General features: G+C 43.6%; 1 protein-coding gene across 2 annotated transcripts; it reads left to right on the forward strand.

Moving 5' to 3' along the window:
• Positions 1-6,136: 6,136 nt before the first annotated feature.
• LOC139600282 (fibrinogen-like protein 1) lies at positions 6,137-14,745 on the forward strand. 2 transcript variants are annotated; one of them, XM_071448356.1, is made up of 9 exons: positions 6,137-6,523; positions 6,822-6,879; positions 8,155-8,236; positions 8,958-9,168; positions 10,244-10,403; positions 11,544-11,641; positions 11,722-11,810; positions 13,214-13,404; positions 14,362-14,745. In XM_071448356.1, exons 3-9 carry the CDS (start codon positions 8,165-8,167, stop codon positions 14,549-14,551), a joined length of 1,011 nt encoding a protein of 336 aa, XP_071304457.1. In that variant the 5' UTR covers positions 6,137-6,523; positions 6,822-6,879; positions 8,155-8,164; the 3' UTR covers positions 14,552-14,745. The 2 variants fall into 2 exon arrangements, with proteins under 2 accessions (XP_071304457.1, XP_071304458.1); XM_071448357.1 differs by lacking the exon at positions 6,137-6,523 and adding an exon at positions 6,542-6,636.
• The last annotated feature ends 20 nt before the right edge of the window (positions 14,746-14,765 follow it).

Raw genomic sequence — 14,765 nt, forward strand, 5'->3', positions numbered from 1 at the left:
GCCCCCAGCACTCGAGGTGAGGCTGCTCCAGCTCAGAGCAGAGAGGGACAATCCCTTCCCTTTCCTGGCTGGCAATGCTGTGCCTGATGCACCCCAGGACAGGGTTGGCCCTCCTGGCTGCTAGGGCACTCCTGACTCAGATTCAGCTTGCCATCGACCAGGACCCCTCCCCTGCATAGACTCTGACAACTTGTCTTCGTTAAACTTCATGAGGTTGGTGCAAAGTATGTTTGGTATATTCAGATAATTATGTATTTGAGAAGCAGCTAAACAAGGATGGAAACTAAGTTTGATGATGAGAAGAAACATTCAATTAATTTTTTTCTTAGTTATTTTTAAAAAATTACATGTGCAGTGTAGGGAAATAAAACAAAGGGAACTTTTGAGAGAACAAAGAGCATTTCGTTAGAGAAGACTATTCAGGCAAGGCAGGAAAGATGTAACAAAGTTTGTGAAAATGTAACAAGTAGCAGGTGCACAGTAGTTTGTAGAAAGGACTGTTCCATAAGTGTTTATCTTTGAGAGAAAAGTCTGATGTTGCTATTAGGGACTTGATCATGAATATTACTTGTTAGCAAGCTTATTAATTATTATACTCTTGGCTATCCAGGCTCATACTATTCTAACTCAATGGTGAAAATATTATAGAAGCTGTGTACACTTTTAGTAAACATCTCTGGTTATACCATGATGGGGGACCGTGTTTCTCTCATGCACTTGCAGTGCAGGTTACTTAGGACAGGCTTGATCCCGTGGAGCGGGTGGGGATCCTGTGAGTTACTCTCAGCAGGAGTTTACACCTGTGGAGCACCTTCACGATGGAAGTGGTGAGGGCAGGCCCACATCAGAGAACAGTGTAGAAATACAAAAGTCCAGTTTCCTCCTCCTAGGCTCTGGAAGCATCAAGGTGTGAAGCCAGTTTAGGTATTGGACTTCTCACCAGACAACCTGTAAAAAACAGCCAAAGGAGGGGCTGGAGGTGGGAGGCTTCCAGTTTGGTACCTGGGCTGAATTCCAGGGCTGGCCAGCTAAAGGTGCACTTCAAAAGGAAGAGTAGCTCTTCCCAGTTTTCATCACATGGATAGATGCTGCATTGCCAGTGATACTGAGTTTCATGAGTTTCATGAGTTTCCTGGTGGTTGGTCTATTTTCTTAAGACCCTTACTTCTGGACTCAGATGACTAAATTAAAAACACCACATTTTTACTGATAAAATTAAATTTCTATCTCTCAGCTGGTAAAGCATAGGAACAAGATCCAAGGTTCATAAAGCCAAAATAAAAAGGAAGCATTGAAAGTGTTATGTTTTTTAAATTCAAGACTTGTAAATATTTCTATTATATTTTGCTGGTTGAGTCATGATACTGATAATTAATAACCCTTGAGAATCCAGTTCTGATCCTCTGACAATTTTTCATCAGTGTAAAATAGCTGAATTGTCAAAAATGCAAAAAATATTTAAATATTTAGTAAATAATCCAGTTACATGCTGGCTAAAGAGCAGGATTAAGTACGCATTTCTCAGAGGGGTGATGACATACTTTGCATTCCAAAAATAACAGAGAAGGTGGTAAACAGAATCTCTTAACTTGACAGACTTTTAAATTGGAAGATATTGCTCTTCTGTATCTGATTCTTTTAAGACAGACAAGAAAAATAATTACATTTTTATTAAGTCTTGAGATAGAAGAAATATGAAGATAAGTGGGTAAAAAATGAATTCTCTGCCAATATTAAAAACAGGTAGACCAGATGACCCGATGGTGATAGCTTTTCATCTTCGCTTTGCTCCCTGAGAAGTGGGAGCAGATTAGACAGAGGGTTTAGACTAATAAAATATTAAAGAAGCTTAATAGAAGAAGCAAAAATAATTATATTAATAATAATTGTAAATCAACACGGTGATTAGGGAAAATACCTGTGTTCACTATATTTCTAAAACAAGATTGCATGTTTTACTGCTAAAATATAAATATTTTGTTGCTTCTGTAAGCAATTGACTGGCTAGAAAATAGCTTTGATTAAAAAGGTTCAATCAACCCTTTTTACATTGATGTAAGTGCAGCACACTAGTCTTAAAATAACTAAAATATAAACCATACTTAAGCAATTATTTTCCTGAGAGATTCTGCAGGGATTGGGTGTTGTCTTGCATTTTTTAATGTTGTGTTGTTTTGTTTTAAACCATGGCCTGGATAAGATCCTGAGTGATGAAGTTTGCAGCTGACACAGAGGTTGTAACCATGGTCAGATAGAATAGGAATGACTGCCTGGCACTGAGTAAAGTGTGACTTACATCCACTGTCAATCTCAGAACACAAGACCTCAGGATGATGCTTGGTACCTTTGGTACCTGAAGGACCATCAACATAGGTTAAAAACATTCTAGGTCTGCTGACAGTCCCTCTAACTCCCTGCCACCTGCATGGCCTGTGCGTGCACACATCAAAAAGCTGGCAGGCATTTCTGGACTAACTTCTCAGGTGTTGTGAATCACAGTCATCCTGACTGCACCAGGCAACACCATGCAGGTCAGACTTGGAGAATCAGTGACAGAGGAAGTCAGGTAACCCTGAAAAGTCCTGGAGCAACAGCAGCAGGGATTAGCCAGTGACAGATGATTGTGGCATGTAGACAAAAGGAGTGAGATCCTTGGATCCACAAGCAGGAAAGATTTTAGAAATATTGTCTGGGCTCTTTGTATGGCTCTTAATGTGAGTGACTTAATCACAGTCAGACAGGGCTGGATCTGGAAAAAGGACAAGGTGCCCCAGAAGGGGTATACACAGACTCACACCATCAACATTTATGACTACAAAGGTGTTTTTTCAGGAATTGCCTAACCTTTGAGGCAGTTAAATTGATGTGGCACTTCTCTGTTGTGCTGCAGGGATCCCTCCAGAACCTGCAGTTCTGCTCCTGTCCTGACCACATATCTCTGCTGCTTGTCCCCGCCTAGGTGGTTCAGGCTCCCAAATCTAGGCAGAGTACTGCAGTTCGTGGAGCCCTCTCAACAGTGAGACCACATCCACCACACCCTGTCATACACCACCCACAGCTCTTCTCACCTCTATCTACTTGTTCTACATTAAACTGCCCTGAGAGATTAAATGAAATCTCTCCAGGAGCAGAACTTGTTCCTCCTTTTCCTCTCCATGCCACCCAAGTGCCCTGCTCACAAGTGTGATGTGCTTGTGCCATGTTCCTCAGCCCTGCCTAGGAAAAGCTCCAAAGCAGCTCCTCACTCCATGACCCTGCTGGGTTTCCTGCACACACACCCTCAGCCAAAGCAGATAATGGGGGTTTGGATTCCCAGCCAGGAGCAATCACACAGCTTCTGTGAAAGGACCTAGCCTTTAGGAGGGAAAAAGGCTTTTGGCAGCATAGGGCTCTTCCCCTTCTCAGAGTAAGGCATCATGAAATTAAAAGGCTGCAGGATGAGACTTGGAAGATTCAAACTCAGGGCAAAAAAAAAAAAAAAGCACAATGCAAGTAATTAAAAAGTGGGAGAACATGCTAAGGTTTGTGGCTGGTTCTTCTGCACTAAATATTTTGCAGCAAAATCAAAGGGGTGTTCCAGTTCAAATGGGAGTGAATTAGGTCAGGGAAGTTCTCTGACCTGAAGTAGGTAGAAGATCATGGAATCCACATACCCCCTCTAGTCTTAATTCCCTTTGGTACAGCTATTCCTGACATGGGATTGCTGGGACCTGTGCTTGCCCTCAAGAACTTACAAAATAATTACATTTGTTGTGTCAACCCATTAGATACAGGCTGCATGCAGACTCATTAGTTAAACTGAATTAGGTATTTGCTCTTTGAATGTTATCAAAATATTCAGATCTAGCATGTTTCGTGGCTTGCCACCATTGCTGCTGCTTTGTACACAGACTTCTGTGGTTACTCCTGGCTTACCAACCACAGACTTTTCATGCGCAAATGCCGGTTTCGGTTATTTCACAGGTTGAAACTATGGTGGCTGATGTCATCCTGGTCTTTTAATTTCAGCTTACTTTTGATGAAACCCTTTATTGTTAGATTAAAAAACAATAAATATTTGTTTCAGATCTCATATATTAGCTTTGTTTTAAAAAAGCTGGCAGCTCAGATTCCTGCAGAGATGTGCACTAGCTCAAACATCAAGGGCATGCAGGCCCCTGGTAGGTACCTCCACACCTGCAGTGCCTGCACAGGAGCCTGGTCTGCAGTCTCTCCCAGTGAGCAGGGTGTTCATGGAAGGTGGCATGTGATAGGAAAGTATAAAAATAATGCAAATGCATAGTGCACCTGGATTCATTGCAGGTAATCTGTTTGTCTTTGAGCTGGGTCCAGATTGCCCTGTATTTTCCTAGAGCACAGGTAGGCAGTCAGACTCTTGCTGTGAAATCCTCAGGTCTCTCTACCTCCTTTGGAGCCTGGAGCAGTCTGCCTCATTTCTTGCCTTTCCCCTTTAAGATCAATCAACCAACAAGAAACTGGTCTTGGGAGAGTTTTGAGATGCCACTACTGTCTTCCAGCTGCAGTGATGTTCCTTTAGGCTCTGAAGATGTTAATATCCATCAGGTGTCATGTTCCTGTGTTCATTCCAAGCCATTTTTCCCCCATAACTGTTGGAATATCAAGAGCTACCCTAGAGCCATGCTCTTCAGTCACATTTATCCACCAGTTTGCGTGTGCTGGTATTGCATTTAATGTGTGAATAATAGTTTTTTCAGCACCTTCATACTTTTGCTGGAAGGTGGAGGACAGCAAGGTAGGAAGGTTTTTAGTTGATGAGACTGTTATTTTTTGCTGACAAGATCACTGAGTATCTTAAGAAAAGGGAATCTGATCTCCTTCCAAGAAACTAAACAGGAATTTGCATTCCAGAATATTTGTGAAGCATGAGTATTCCAGGAAAAAAACCACAACCCAGTATTTATTGTCACATTGCCTAGGGATTTCAACATCTGTGAGGAAACATTGGTGATCACACAGTGTCCACATTCTTTATGATGACTTGATTATTTTAGCTCTGAGCCAGTGGAGCAGTACCTGAAGACACTCTCCTGCTAGACCCCCCCTCATGTGAACCCAACCTCATGGCAACCCCTCTCTTGTGCTTCAGATATTCCTAAAGCTTTCTCTAGCCTGGGAAAATAAGTTAATCATGACACAGGTATGCAAGAACCATGTTCCAGCTGAGTAGAATTTTCACATGCAGATGTTGCTGAGGCGAACATTGATAGAGGCCTAGAGGCAGTGAGAGTGCTCCAGATGTCTTGGCTCTGAGATGTTTTGGCAGCCACTGAACAAGAGTTGGAGATTGAGTCCTGTTCCTGCAAAGCTGCAGTGACAGAGCACACATGTGAGTTTCACTGGCACTGCAGTTTCACCGTTCCCTTCTGCCCTGGGACCAGCAGAACTTAATGCTATGAGGCCTGATGCTCCTTAATCTTATGGCCCTGCACAGAGCTGCAGGCACTGACTGTACACCCACACCACGACTCCAACACTGACACCACAGCCTCGGCCCTGTCTCTGATCCCACCTGGGATCAGGAGATGCTCACAGGCCAATGAGATTTTTGGCCACCTTTTTGACAAGAGCATAAATTGTTGCACAGCAGGTTGAGCGCTGTCTGGATGGGTCCAGCTGAGAAAGAGTTGCTGCTGCTGGTGAAAGCCCCAGGGGATGATGTGCAGCCTCCCTGTGCTCCAGTGCATGGTACCTGCACACCCTGCTGCCAGCTGCAGTTCCTGGCCAAAGGGGCAGAAAAAAGAGCCAAGTACCCACTAGGGAGAAGAGGAAACATTTCACTCAATTTCATAGCTGTCAAAACCAGTCTTAAACTGGAGCTAGAAAACAAGTGAGAAGAAAAGCACTGCTTACATAATCCTTTGGCAGTGGAATGAATCAGGGTTCTTGTGGGAGAAGAGGAATGCAGTTTTAAAGGAATAAACAGCACATTCCTGTAGCTGGTAGTAGCTGGATAGTCCTGCTTTCTTGAAGAGCAGCACAGACATTTACCATGGGTTTATGTGCCCTGTCTTTTGTGCCCATGGTCTCTCCTCTGAAGAAAGCTCTGTAAAATGGAATATTCCTGCTGTTTTCTTTAAAATAATCTGTAATTCCTTGGCCAAAATACAAAGGGAGGCACCCATCTGTTTGGTTTTGTGTTTTTTTTCTCTTTTTCACAAATGTCCTTGTTTGTATTAACCAGCAAATCTAATCATCCAGCTCACAGGAGAGTTACACAACCCTCCTGAGATTTCAGTCTAACAGCAAGTCTTGCTTAATACTCCCACATTTGCTTCTTGCTTCAGATTTGCAGCTTCTTTGGCATTACGGCTGTGCTCTTATAAAACAGATTAAACGGCGAAAGGAATGCTGAATGGAAAAGCTGTGTTATTTCCACCTTGCAGGACTTACTGAAATGATCTTGGCTGGGTTAAAACATGAGCTGAAACTCCCACAGGGAGCATTATTCTGAGTGATTCACATAAACACTCAAAGTCAGTCTTGGTTGAGCTTCCTAGTCAAGGTAGGTAATAGTACACCAGCAGCAGAGCCCCTCTCCCCTCTCCTTTAGAGAACACTGCTGATAGAAGCCTCCTGTTGTTTACTTTCACTGGGAAGCAGCAAGATGAGTACTGGGTAACAACAGAAAACTTGGGGTTTGGATAACTCTTTCACACTAGGAATTGAGAGTGCCTTTTCTGTGAAACTGCCTAGTGCTGTGAAACATTCTTCCTCTGTGCCCTAGATGTAGGTCATCTGCAGAGGAAAATCTCATCAACCCCTTGAAATGCAGCCAGGTTTATGATCACTTTCTTTTGCAGCTGACTTTTAAGGGAGATAATCTTTCCGGGAGGAGGTCTGAAGGAAGGCAAGTTACAGGTACGTGCATTTCATGTGTCTTGGTAAAGGTGTAGATGGAGCTGCTTTCTTTCTCTTTGCTCTGCACTGTCTGGTTTCCAGGAGCTGTCAGTCATCCCACCCTTCCTGGTAGCTTTTTGCCATCATCCATGGGGGGTCTGAATCTGACCTCAGCACCAGTGCTGCAGCCACTGGCCCCACTGTGGGGTGGTGTGAACAGCACCAGTGCTCCTGGGCTCGCAGGGTTCCCCTGCTGCAATGTTGAACTCTTCTCTCCATGAGCTGAAAAATTGCCACAGACTGGGGCATCACCTGCATGTCGTCTTTTATGGGCAATTTCTGTGGAGCTCTTCTTCCCTTGGCTTGCTTTGAGCCCTGCCTGCCCATCTTGGCAGAGGGCTCCTCTGTTGCAGCAGCTTTGGTGGTTTGGAAGCAGCTCTAGCATCAGCTGCTGCAGGGATGCTGATAGAGCCATAGCTGAAACAAAGCACATCACTCAGAGCACAGAGCTGGGGAGCCAAGTTTCTGCAGCACTTCCAGATGTGAAGCAGGGGAGTTGGGTTTAGCCTAGTTTTCAGATTTTTTTTCTTTCTGATTTTGTTGCTTTTTAAAAAAGCACGATGCAAGCACACTGAAAACAATTTGTACTGTTCACTCACATTCAGCTGCATGTTCCCAATGGCAGTCCCTTAGCATATTTTCTAGCTAAGATTCTTCAATCAAAACCACATCTGTGTGTTGGAGCAGATTTGCAGTAGACATCTTTTCCCCTGAAATCCAAGGAAAAACTATCTCATGTCCAGTTTGTCACATGTGTGACTTGGCCTCCAAGGTAATCCCATCCTCACAGACCACTCCAAGGATGAGGAGGGGAATGTCTACAGTCACTTAACCAGGAGGCAAATTCCTCTTAATTCCACTTTGAGAAGTTTGAACTGAATAAACTCTGTGGGATTTTGATGAAAAGTCCTCAAGGAGACACAATTGCTGAGCAACTTCCTGTGTGGACACCTGGGAGGAAATACAGAGGTTGCTGGAAAGTCACACAGAGTATTTATTTCTGTGGGGAATCAGGAGCAGACCTGAGCCTTTATCCCTGTCAGCATACTGCACTGGTGCTTTAGCTTCTCCTTAATATGCATCTTACCCTGATTTTGTCTTGCCTGTAGTTTCAAGCAACCTCCTTAATAAATCCTGCAGCATTTCCTGGGGGATTAAACATAAGTGTGAGAGGGGATTAAGTTGCGAGAGGAAGTAAAAAAGCTTCCATTACAGCCTGTCAATGCCTCTTTTCAGGTGATAAGAAATGAGTGTGATAATGCACTGGTTGCTGCTGCTCCTTCTGGTCAGCTTTGGCTCACCTGCACCCAGGTTTTCGGTGTGTATCTTTCAACTGTTTCTGTACTCTCTCAATGGTTCACCATTCCCAGTCATGCAGAGGTGGATGCTCCCCCACAGGAGGGATGGAGAGCTGCAAGAGCAGAGCAAAAAGGCATCTGCCTGCAGCTAAAGGAATGTTGTGCTGATAATATAGGATTTTCATAGCATTAAGGGCAGTACAGCTGTCTGGGAGACTGAACTGACATTAGTAAGAATTCAAAACAACAACAAAAACAACAACAAAAATCTCTTTTAAAAAATGTATTTTTGTAGCCAAAATATCAGCTCTTTTTCAGTTTTACACAAAGCTAATTCTGGAACCTTGCTGGTTTCACCCATCTGCAGTGCAAGAGCCAAGTTTTTCCCTCTCTTATCAACCTGAGCACTTTCATAGTTTGCAAACCTTCCCCTTGAGCTCATCAAGTGGGGTCAAGACAAATTATTTTCATCCAAAGTAAATTTTTTGTGCATCTGATCGTATTATGGCATGTTCTGATCAATGCCAAGGTTGTTACAGAAACCCTTTTTCCATTGGTTTCAATTCAACAGCTTGTGCTGTGCAAGATTTGGACATCTTAGGAAGAGATCACCATGAAATCATGTTGATCCACATAGGCAATGTGACATCCTAGGGTCAAGAGGAGACAGGTACTCCTTTCTCTGTGTCTCTCCCTACCACTGACTGAATTGTGGGGGGTTTTGTTTTATTTTCTCCATAGGACAAAGATATCTGCCTCCTAGACAACAATAAATTAAGACAAAGGTTAAAACACCTTCAAGACTTGCTTTACTTATACGAATTGCAGCTGAAGGACATACTGGAGAACACTTACCACAGAACGAAAAGTGAACTGTTCTCGGGCAACAGGAGCGTGCAGCATGAGACACTTTTACCCACAACCAGTGGAAATTTGATAGTGTATGACCAAGGTACAGTTTACAGTAGTGTGCCACAATGTTTATTTCTTCCTGCAGTGTCCCATGTGTCATATTTTATGTCTGCTAAAAGTTTAAAAATTTTTAAGTGGATTGTGATTTAAAATACAGATGCATGGGAAGGAGAAGAGCTGACTGGTTGCCCTGACACTAAAATATACCCCTTGGGGCTAGAGTCACTTATCCCAGCTGTAGGCAGCTATTACCCAGGTACAAAATGGACATCTTCAGCTGGGCTTCTTGCCTGCAGAGAGGAACAATCACTTCTCATGTTTTCCATCAGATTTGCTTTAGGCATCTGCTTTACGAAGAGATGGGACCTGTTCTTGAAGAGGTTCCTCCCATATTCCCTGAGTGGCTTAGGGGAGCCCAGAGTGCCTGGCTCAGCTGCAGCTGTTTGAATGAGCCAAGTCTCCCTGTTCCTCAGCTCCCCCAATAGTTCCTGTTTGGCACAGGAACAGGCATGCATACTTTGTCCTGTGGTGGTACTTTGAGAACATGGTCATAAATGACATCATTTCCTGTAGCCAAGATTTTAGCCTTTGGGCATTACATTGGAAGTGTGAAGCACTGAGATCCCGAAAGGCTCTCTCCTGATAGTCCTGGTAGAGTTGGACTCAGGAACTTAGCCTATTATTTTACAAATATTGTTCCCTGATCTTATCAGAAGTACAGCTGAGGGTACCTTACCTTCCACATGGAAATTAGCTTCCCTGCAAATGATCTTGTTGACAGATAAAGTTTCAGTCCCAGGCTTTCATGATATAGCCCCAGGCTAAGCTGCAGCTGTCCTGCATCTCACCAAAGATTTGGGCATTATTCCCTCAGAAGTCATGGCTGTAAAGGCTTTCAAGCCTTAAAGCTCTTTGTCAGGCTGGCAGTTTGCAAACTGGTGTAGCTCCTACATTGCTGCACCATTTCCTTTGACTTTACAGGGCTTGCAGAGCTATGCACAGGCTGGCCAAGTGTCCTTGTCCCATAGAGCCTCTCAGTGACATCTCCTCCTGGTGGCACACAGCCCTTGGCTTTGCCCCCAGCCCATTTAACAGACAGGTACTGTTGTGCCCAGATTGCTCTGCAGTGTATGGCAGGAAGAGCACCACGAGTGGCTACTACCGCATCAGGCCCAGAGCAGACCGAGAGCCCTTCCTGGCATTCTGTGACATGTCCGATGGCGGGGGCTGGACCGTCATTCAGCGGCGCAGTAACGGCAGGGAGAATTTCAACAGGTGGGTGCATTGTTCTTGCATCAACAGGGCTTGCAGTCTGGCCACCAGCTCCTACCCCTGTCCTGCTACCAGGCAAACCCCCATCCTTGAGAAACAGGATGTGCAAGACTATATATTAGTGATGATAATTTAGGATTAGGACAATCTGGTGGTACCTGTTGGCAGTAGGGGACCATTTGCAAAATGGATCTGCAACTTGGTGAGAATTTCCATGGGTTCTCTGCATTTGAATGCATATTTTATCATTATTGAAGACTGGCAAAGGCTCCAAATTGGCAGGTGTCTGCTACCAGTGCACAGACTGAGACCTGTTGAACAGATCTGTTCTGATATGAGGAATTATGTTCAGCATGTTGTAACATTTATTATCGTATTCAGATAACTTTTAAAAATGCCAAATCAGATTGTCCTTTTCCTATGCAAAATCCCAGAGAGGTGACTTTCATACTGAAATTTATAGGAGGAGAGATGCTCTGGTGGCACAGTTCGGAAGAAACGTCCTCATGAATGTTAATTAACTATCACAGCACACACAATTTCAGGGCATATCTAATGCCTTCTAAAGTCTATGCAGTGCATTGCAAAGCTACCTCAAGTGACTCTAAGCCAGCTTACCCAGAGAGGGGTAGCTATCCAGCCATAGTGGTTCCGGTGAAATAAAAACATCCTGAAGAGGACTAGTATGAAGGTCAGGCAGAATGAATATCCATAATACCAACATGAGAGAAGGAATAAACACAGGGTTACTAAAACTCGAAATGATGACACACACTGAAGTATATGAGAATGTCAAAGGTAATACATAGAGCAGGTGAATTATGACTTGCTGAAGAACAATATCAGATGTTTTGCTGAAGACCAATGTGACAGCTGCTGCTTTCCCTTTCCTTTTAACTGGAAACATCAGTCTGCAAGCACTGCATCTAGCAGTTTGAAGGTCTGATCCTCATGTATGTGTGCGCACAGGTTTAGCAGGGGAAAAGGTAAGCTGTGAGTTGTATTTACTCCTAGATGAGTTGGATACTTCTAGAAAACAGTATCTAGACCAAGTGAAGTTTTAATTGTTACCATTCTCAAGTGTCACAAACTGTCTAATCCCCTCTCATGATGAAATTTATATCTATAAATTTTTCTGTGCAGGAAATGGGATGATTACAAACTGGGATTTGGGAAATTCCAGGGCAAGAATGATGAATACTGGCTGGGCAATGACCACATCTATGACCTGCTTGCTAGAGGTCCAAGTATTTTTTTCTCCATAGATTTCTCTCTAATTTGCATTAGGTATTCATCTAACATGACACAACTTTATGTTTAGGAGAGAACTCATTAAAGATTGACCTGATGGACTGGCATGGGGAAAGACGTTATGCAATCTATGAAAATTTCCAGCTTGCAAATGAGCAGGTAAGAAATGGAGAGAGCAGTGATTTGCTTGCTTTGGTCTGTGAGGGTGGGGCAGTGCATACACAGCATCACACCAGTATCAGGGTTGTGTGAGTGTGTAAGTTTTGCAGAACTTACCTGCTCTGGTTTCCTGGGCTTCCTAGTTTGTCTGACTGACAAACAGCCCTGGGATCAGGGACATAAATCTGGGACTTTTTCCTGACTACTGAGTGCCCAGGTCAGAGGGTGACAGGATCACATGTTTGTGCCCTCTTGCTAACTGTGCTGCTGAACAGAGGGCAGTTCCCTGGCTACAGGGCACAGGGATTCCCACATATATTTGCCTCTGGCCTCATGATTAAGAGTCTTCTGTGAGTGAGAAGACCCCTAGTGTCTGAACCTCTGCAACTAAGTGGAACCCTGTTCTCCTGCTTTCTAAGAGAGTGTTTCAGACTGTCACATAAAATGCAAGTGCCAGAGCAAATCCTCTCAACTTTATTTTGAAATAAACAGGGAATTCTAATCAAAGCTTTGAAAGAGCAGTTGTAAGTTCCTATCTTGAAGAGAGGTACCTGTAGCACTATACCTACTGCTACAGACACAGAAAGCCCTGAGACAGACACACCCTGTATTTTCATTATGTGCTTTCTAGCTGTAGACAGTGTCCAGCTCCATACAGGTGCTGTTCTTTGCAGACTTGCCTTCCTGAATACCACTAGCCCAAATAGCCAAGGATACTGCATGGACCAGTCCTAGTTCCAACTCCATCACCGCTCCAGAAATGTTTACATTAAACTCAGTTTGCAATTAGAGGTTTCTTATGAAAAGTTTGAACAGCTGCATTTCAATACCTTACTGCCATTTTTCATAAAGAAATGAGGCCAGTGATGACAGGAGAAAGCCCACAACACAAATGTGACCATCCATTTAATATCTAATATCTCTTCAACCTGTTAGTTGTGCACAATGGAACTATTATTCTAAATATTCCTAGCAGGACCAGCTCATAGAAATCAGATGGCTTCTAGTCCTTGGAAGAGCAAAATGCCTAAGCATTTATTCTAGCTGAAGAACTGCTCTGTTTATGAAGGCAATTACTTGACACTTGGCAGTTTTTGCTAAGTTGTTCTTGATCAGCTAGAAAGAGCTTTCCATCTTGCTGTAAAGTGTATTAAATGGTTGTTGAATGACAATAAACCTGGAGCCTTTTGTAGCAGCAGCAGTAATTACCAATCCCTTCTAGAAGTTTAAATCCTGCATTGATCTACACTAGGATCATTAAAGCATGGAGACAAAAGTCACCCTTGACTTCAACAGTCATGCCTTTGACTGTGAATGAAATATCCAGAGCTAATTTGGCCTCAAAACTGTGACGAAAGGCAGAAAGAATGGATATAAAATAAATGTTTCACATATTCTTGCAGGAAAATTACAGGTTATGGTTTGGCACCTATTCTGGTAATGCTGGCGACGCTCTGTCTGGTGGGAGCAATTTTGAAGATCAGTGGTCAGCTTCTCACAGAGGGATGCAGTTCACCACATTTGATAAGGATCACGATCAGTTCCTGGCAGGCAACTGTGCATCAGAGAACAAGGGTGGCTGGTGGTTTAACAGGTATGGAAAAAAGCTGATTCCTCTTGGATGTGTAGCTTGTGGGTGGCTGCACAGCTGAGAGGACTTGCCTGCCTTATAGCAGCTGGAGGCTGCTGTGTGCACTTGCCACCTCTCACAGCCAAACCTAGATGTTCAGACCTACAGATCCTCAAAGGAAAACAATTTACTACTTTTATTAGAGCAAAGCAGGTAAGTTGAATTCACTTTAAGAAAATGGGTCAGAACAAATGCACAGAGGACAATGACCTGGAAGGAAAAGAGCTCAGTTAAAATTCCTGAAAGTGCTTTGTGTTATACTCCAGTGAAGAAAACAACTGTAGCCATGGTAAGGTGAAGTGTGTACAAAGAACATTTCCCTAGAGTGGACCCTCTGTCTAAGAGCAGAGCTACCCCACAACTGTTATAAGGGTGTGTTTGCTGTTTGGGCATATGCCACACATCAATGGATAGGGACTCATGTTTAACAGCCCTGGAATCTGGGATAAAACACTCTCAGATTTTCTCTGGTTTAGTACAGGATGAGCTTCTTAGACCAGATTCTCATCACATACCACTTGAAATTGGTGGAGCTAAAAAAATGTACATCAATAGCAGGATTTACCTTGATGAAAAGACATCTGCATTTTTAGGTGTCAATATGGAGCTGCCTACACTTGAGCTAGAGTGTACCAAATGGCACTACACCCCTTTGTTCAGGCCATGCAGTTCTAATGCCCGTAGTTCATACACCTGAAGGAGTCAACAGGCAGAATTATCTGACCAGTGTAGGTGTCTGCTTTAGGATGCTTTAGGATGACCCACATATTCCTGTGTTCCACTAAAAGCATTAACCATTTAGACCATCCTGCCCTGGTATATCTAGATATCTGTTGTGTGAGAACGGTACTTCACTGCAATGATGCAGATCTTCTCATGCTAAACTGAATTCCCTTCTTGTCTTTCCTACATTGCTCCAAGGTGCCATGCTGTAAACCTCAATGGCCGATACTACAAAAGAGGGAGGTACAGTGGACCCCATGATGATGGCTTGGTTTGGTCTACATGGCACGGGATGTGGTACTCACTGAAATACTCAGCCATGAAAATCAGGGCTCCATTCTTTATCGACAGAGAGAGCGGAGATGGTGACAACAGTCAGGCCAGCTGAAACTGCTGCTTTGGAAAGAGAAAAGCACAGGCTGAAAAGAGTGGTGTAAGTTGATAGCCAGTGCTCTGCTGCTGCCAATCGCCAAACCTGCACTTGATAGCTGGAGTTGCACCTGCTTCTGCTACCTGAAGCTAACAGCACGAGTTGTTTGAGCACAGCCAGACAACATTTTAATAAAAAACATATGGATCACAGTCATGGAATAACCAGAGAT

This window comes from Agelaius tricolor, unplaced genomic scaffold (genome assembly GCF_023055355.1).
Source record: "Agelaius tricolor isolate 1412-34295 unplaced genomic scaffold, bAgeTri1.0.p SCAF_26, whole genome shotgun sequence".
Classification (NCBI taxonomy): Eukaryota; Metazoa; Chordata; class Aves; order Passeriformes; family Icteridae; genus Agelaius; species Agelaius tricolor.

What these genes read in the sequence shown, in the direction of transcription:
- LOC139600282 (XM_071448356.1), top strand. Translation starts at nt 8,165, where the DNA reads ATGAGTGTGATAATGCACTGGTTGCTGCTGCTCCTTCTGGTCAGCTTT. An exon ending in CACCTGCACCCAGGTTTTCG is followed by an intron (nt 8,237 to 8,957) that starts GTGTGTATCTTT and finishes TTTTCTCCATAG; the next exon opens with GACAAAGATATCTGCCTCCT. An exon ending in GGCAGGGAGAATTTCAACAG is followed by an intron (nt 10,404 to 11,543) that starts GTGGGTGCATTG and finishes TTTTCTGTGCAG; the next exon opens with GAAATGGGATGATTACAAAC.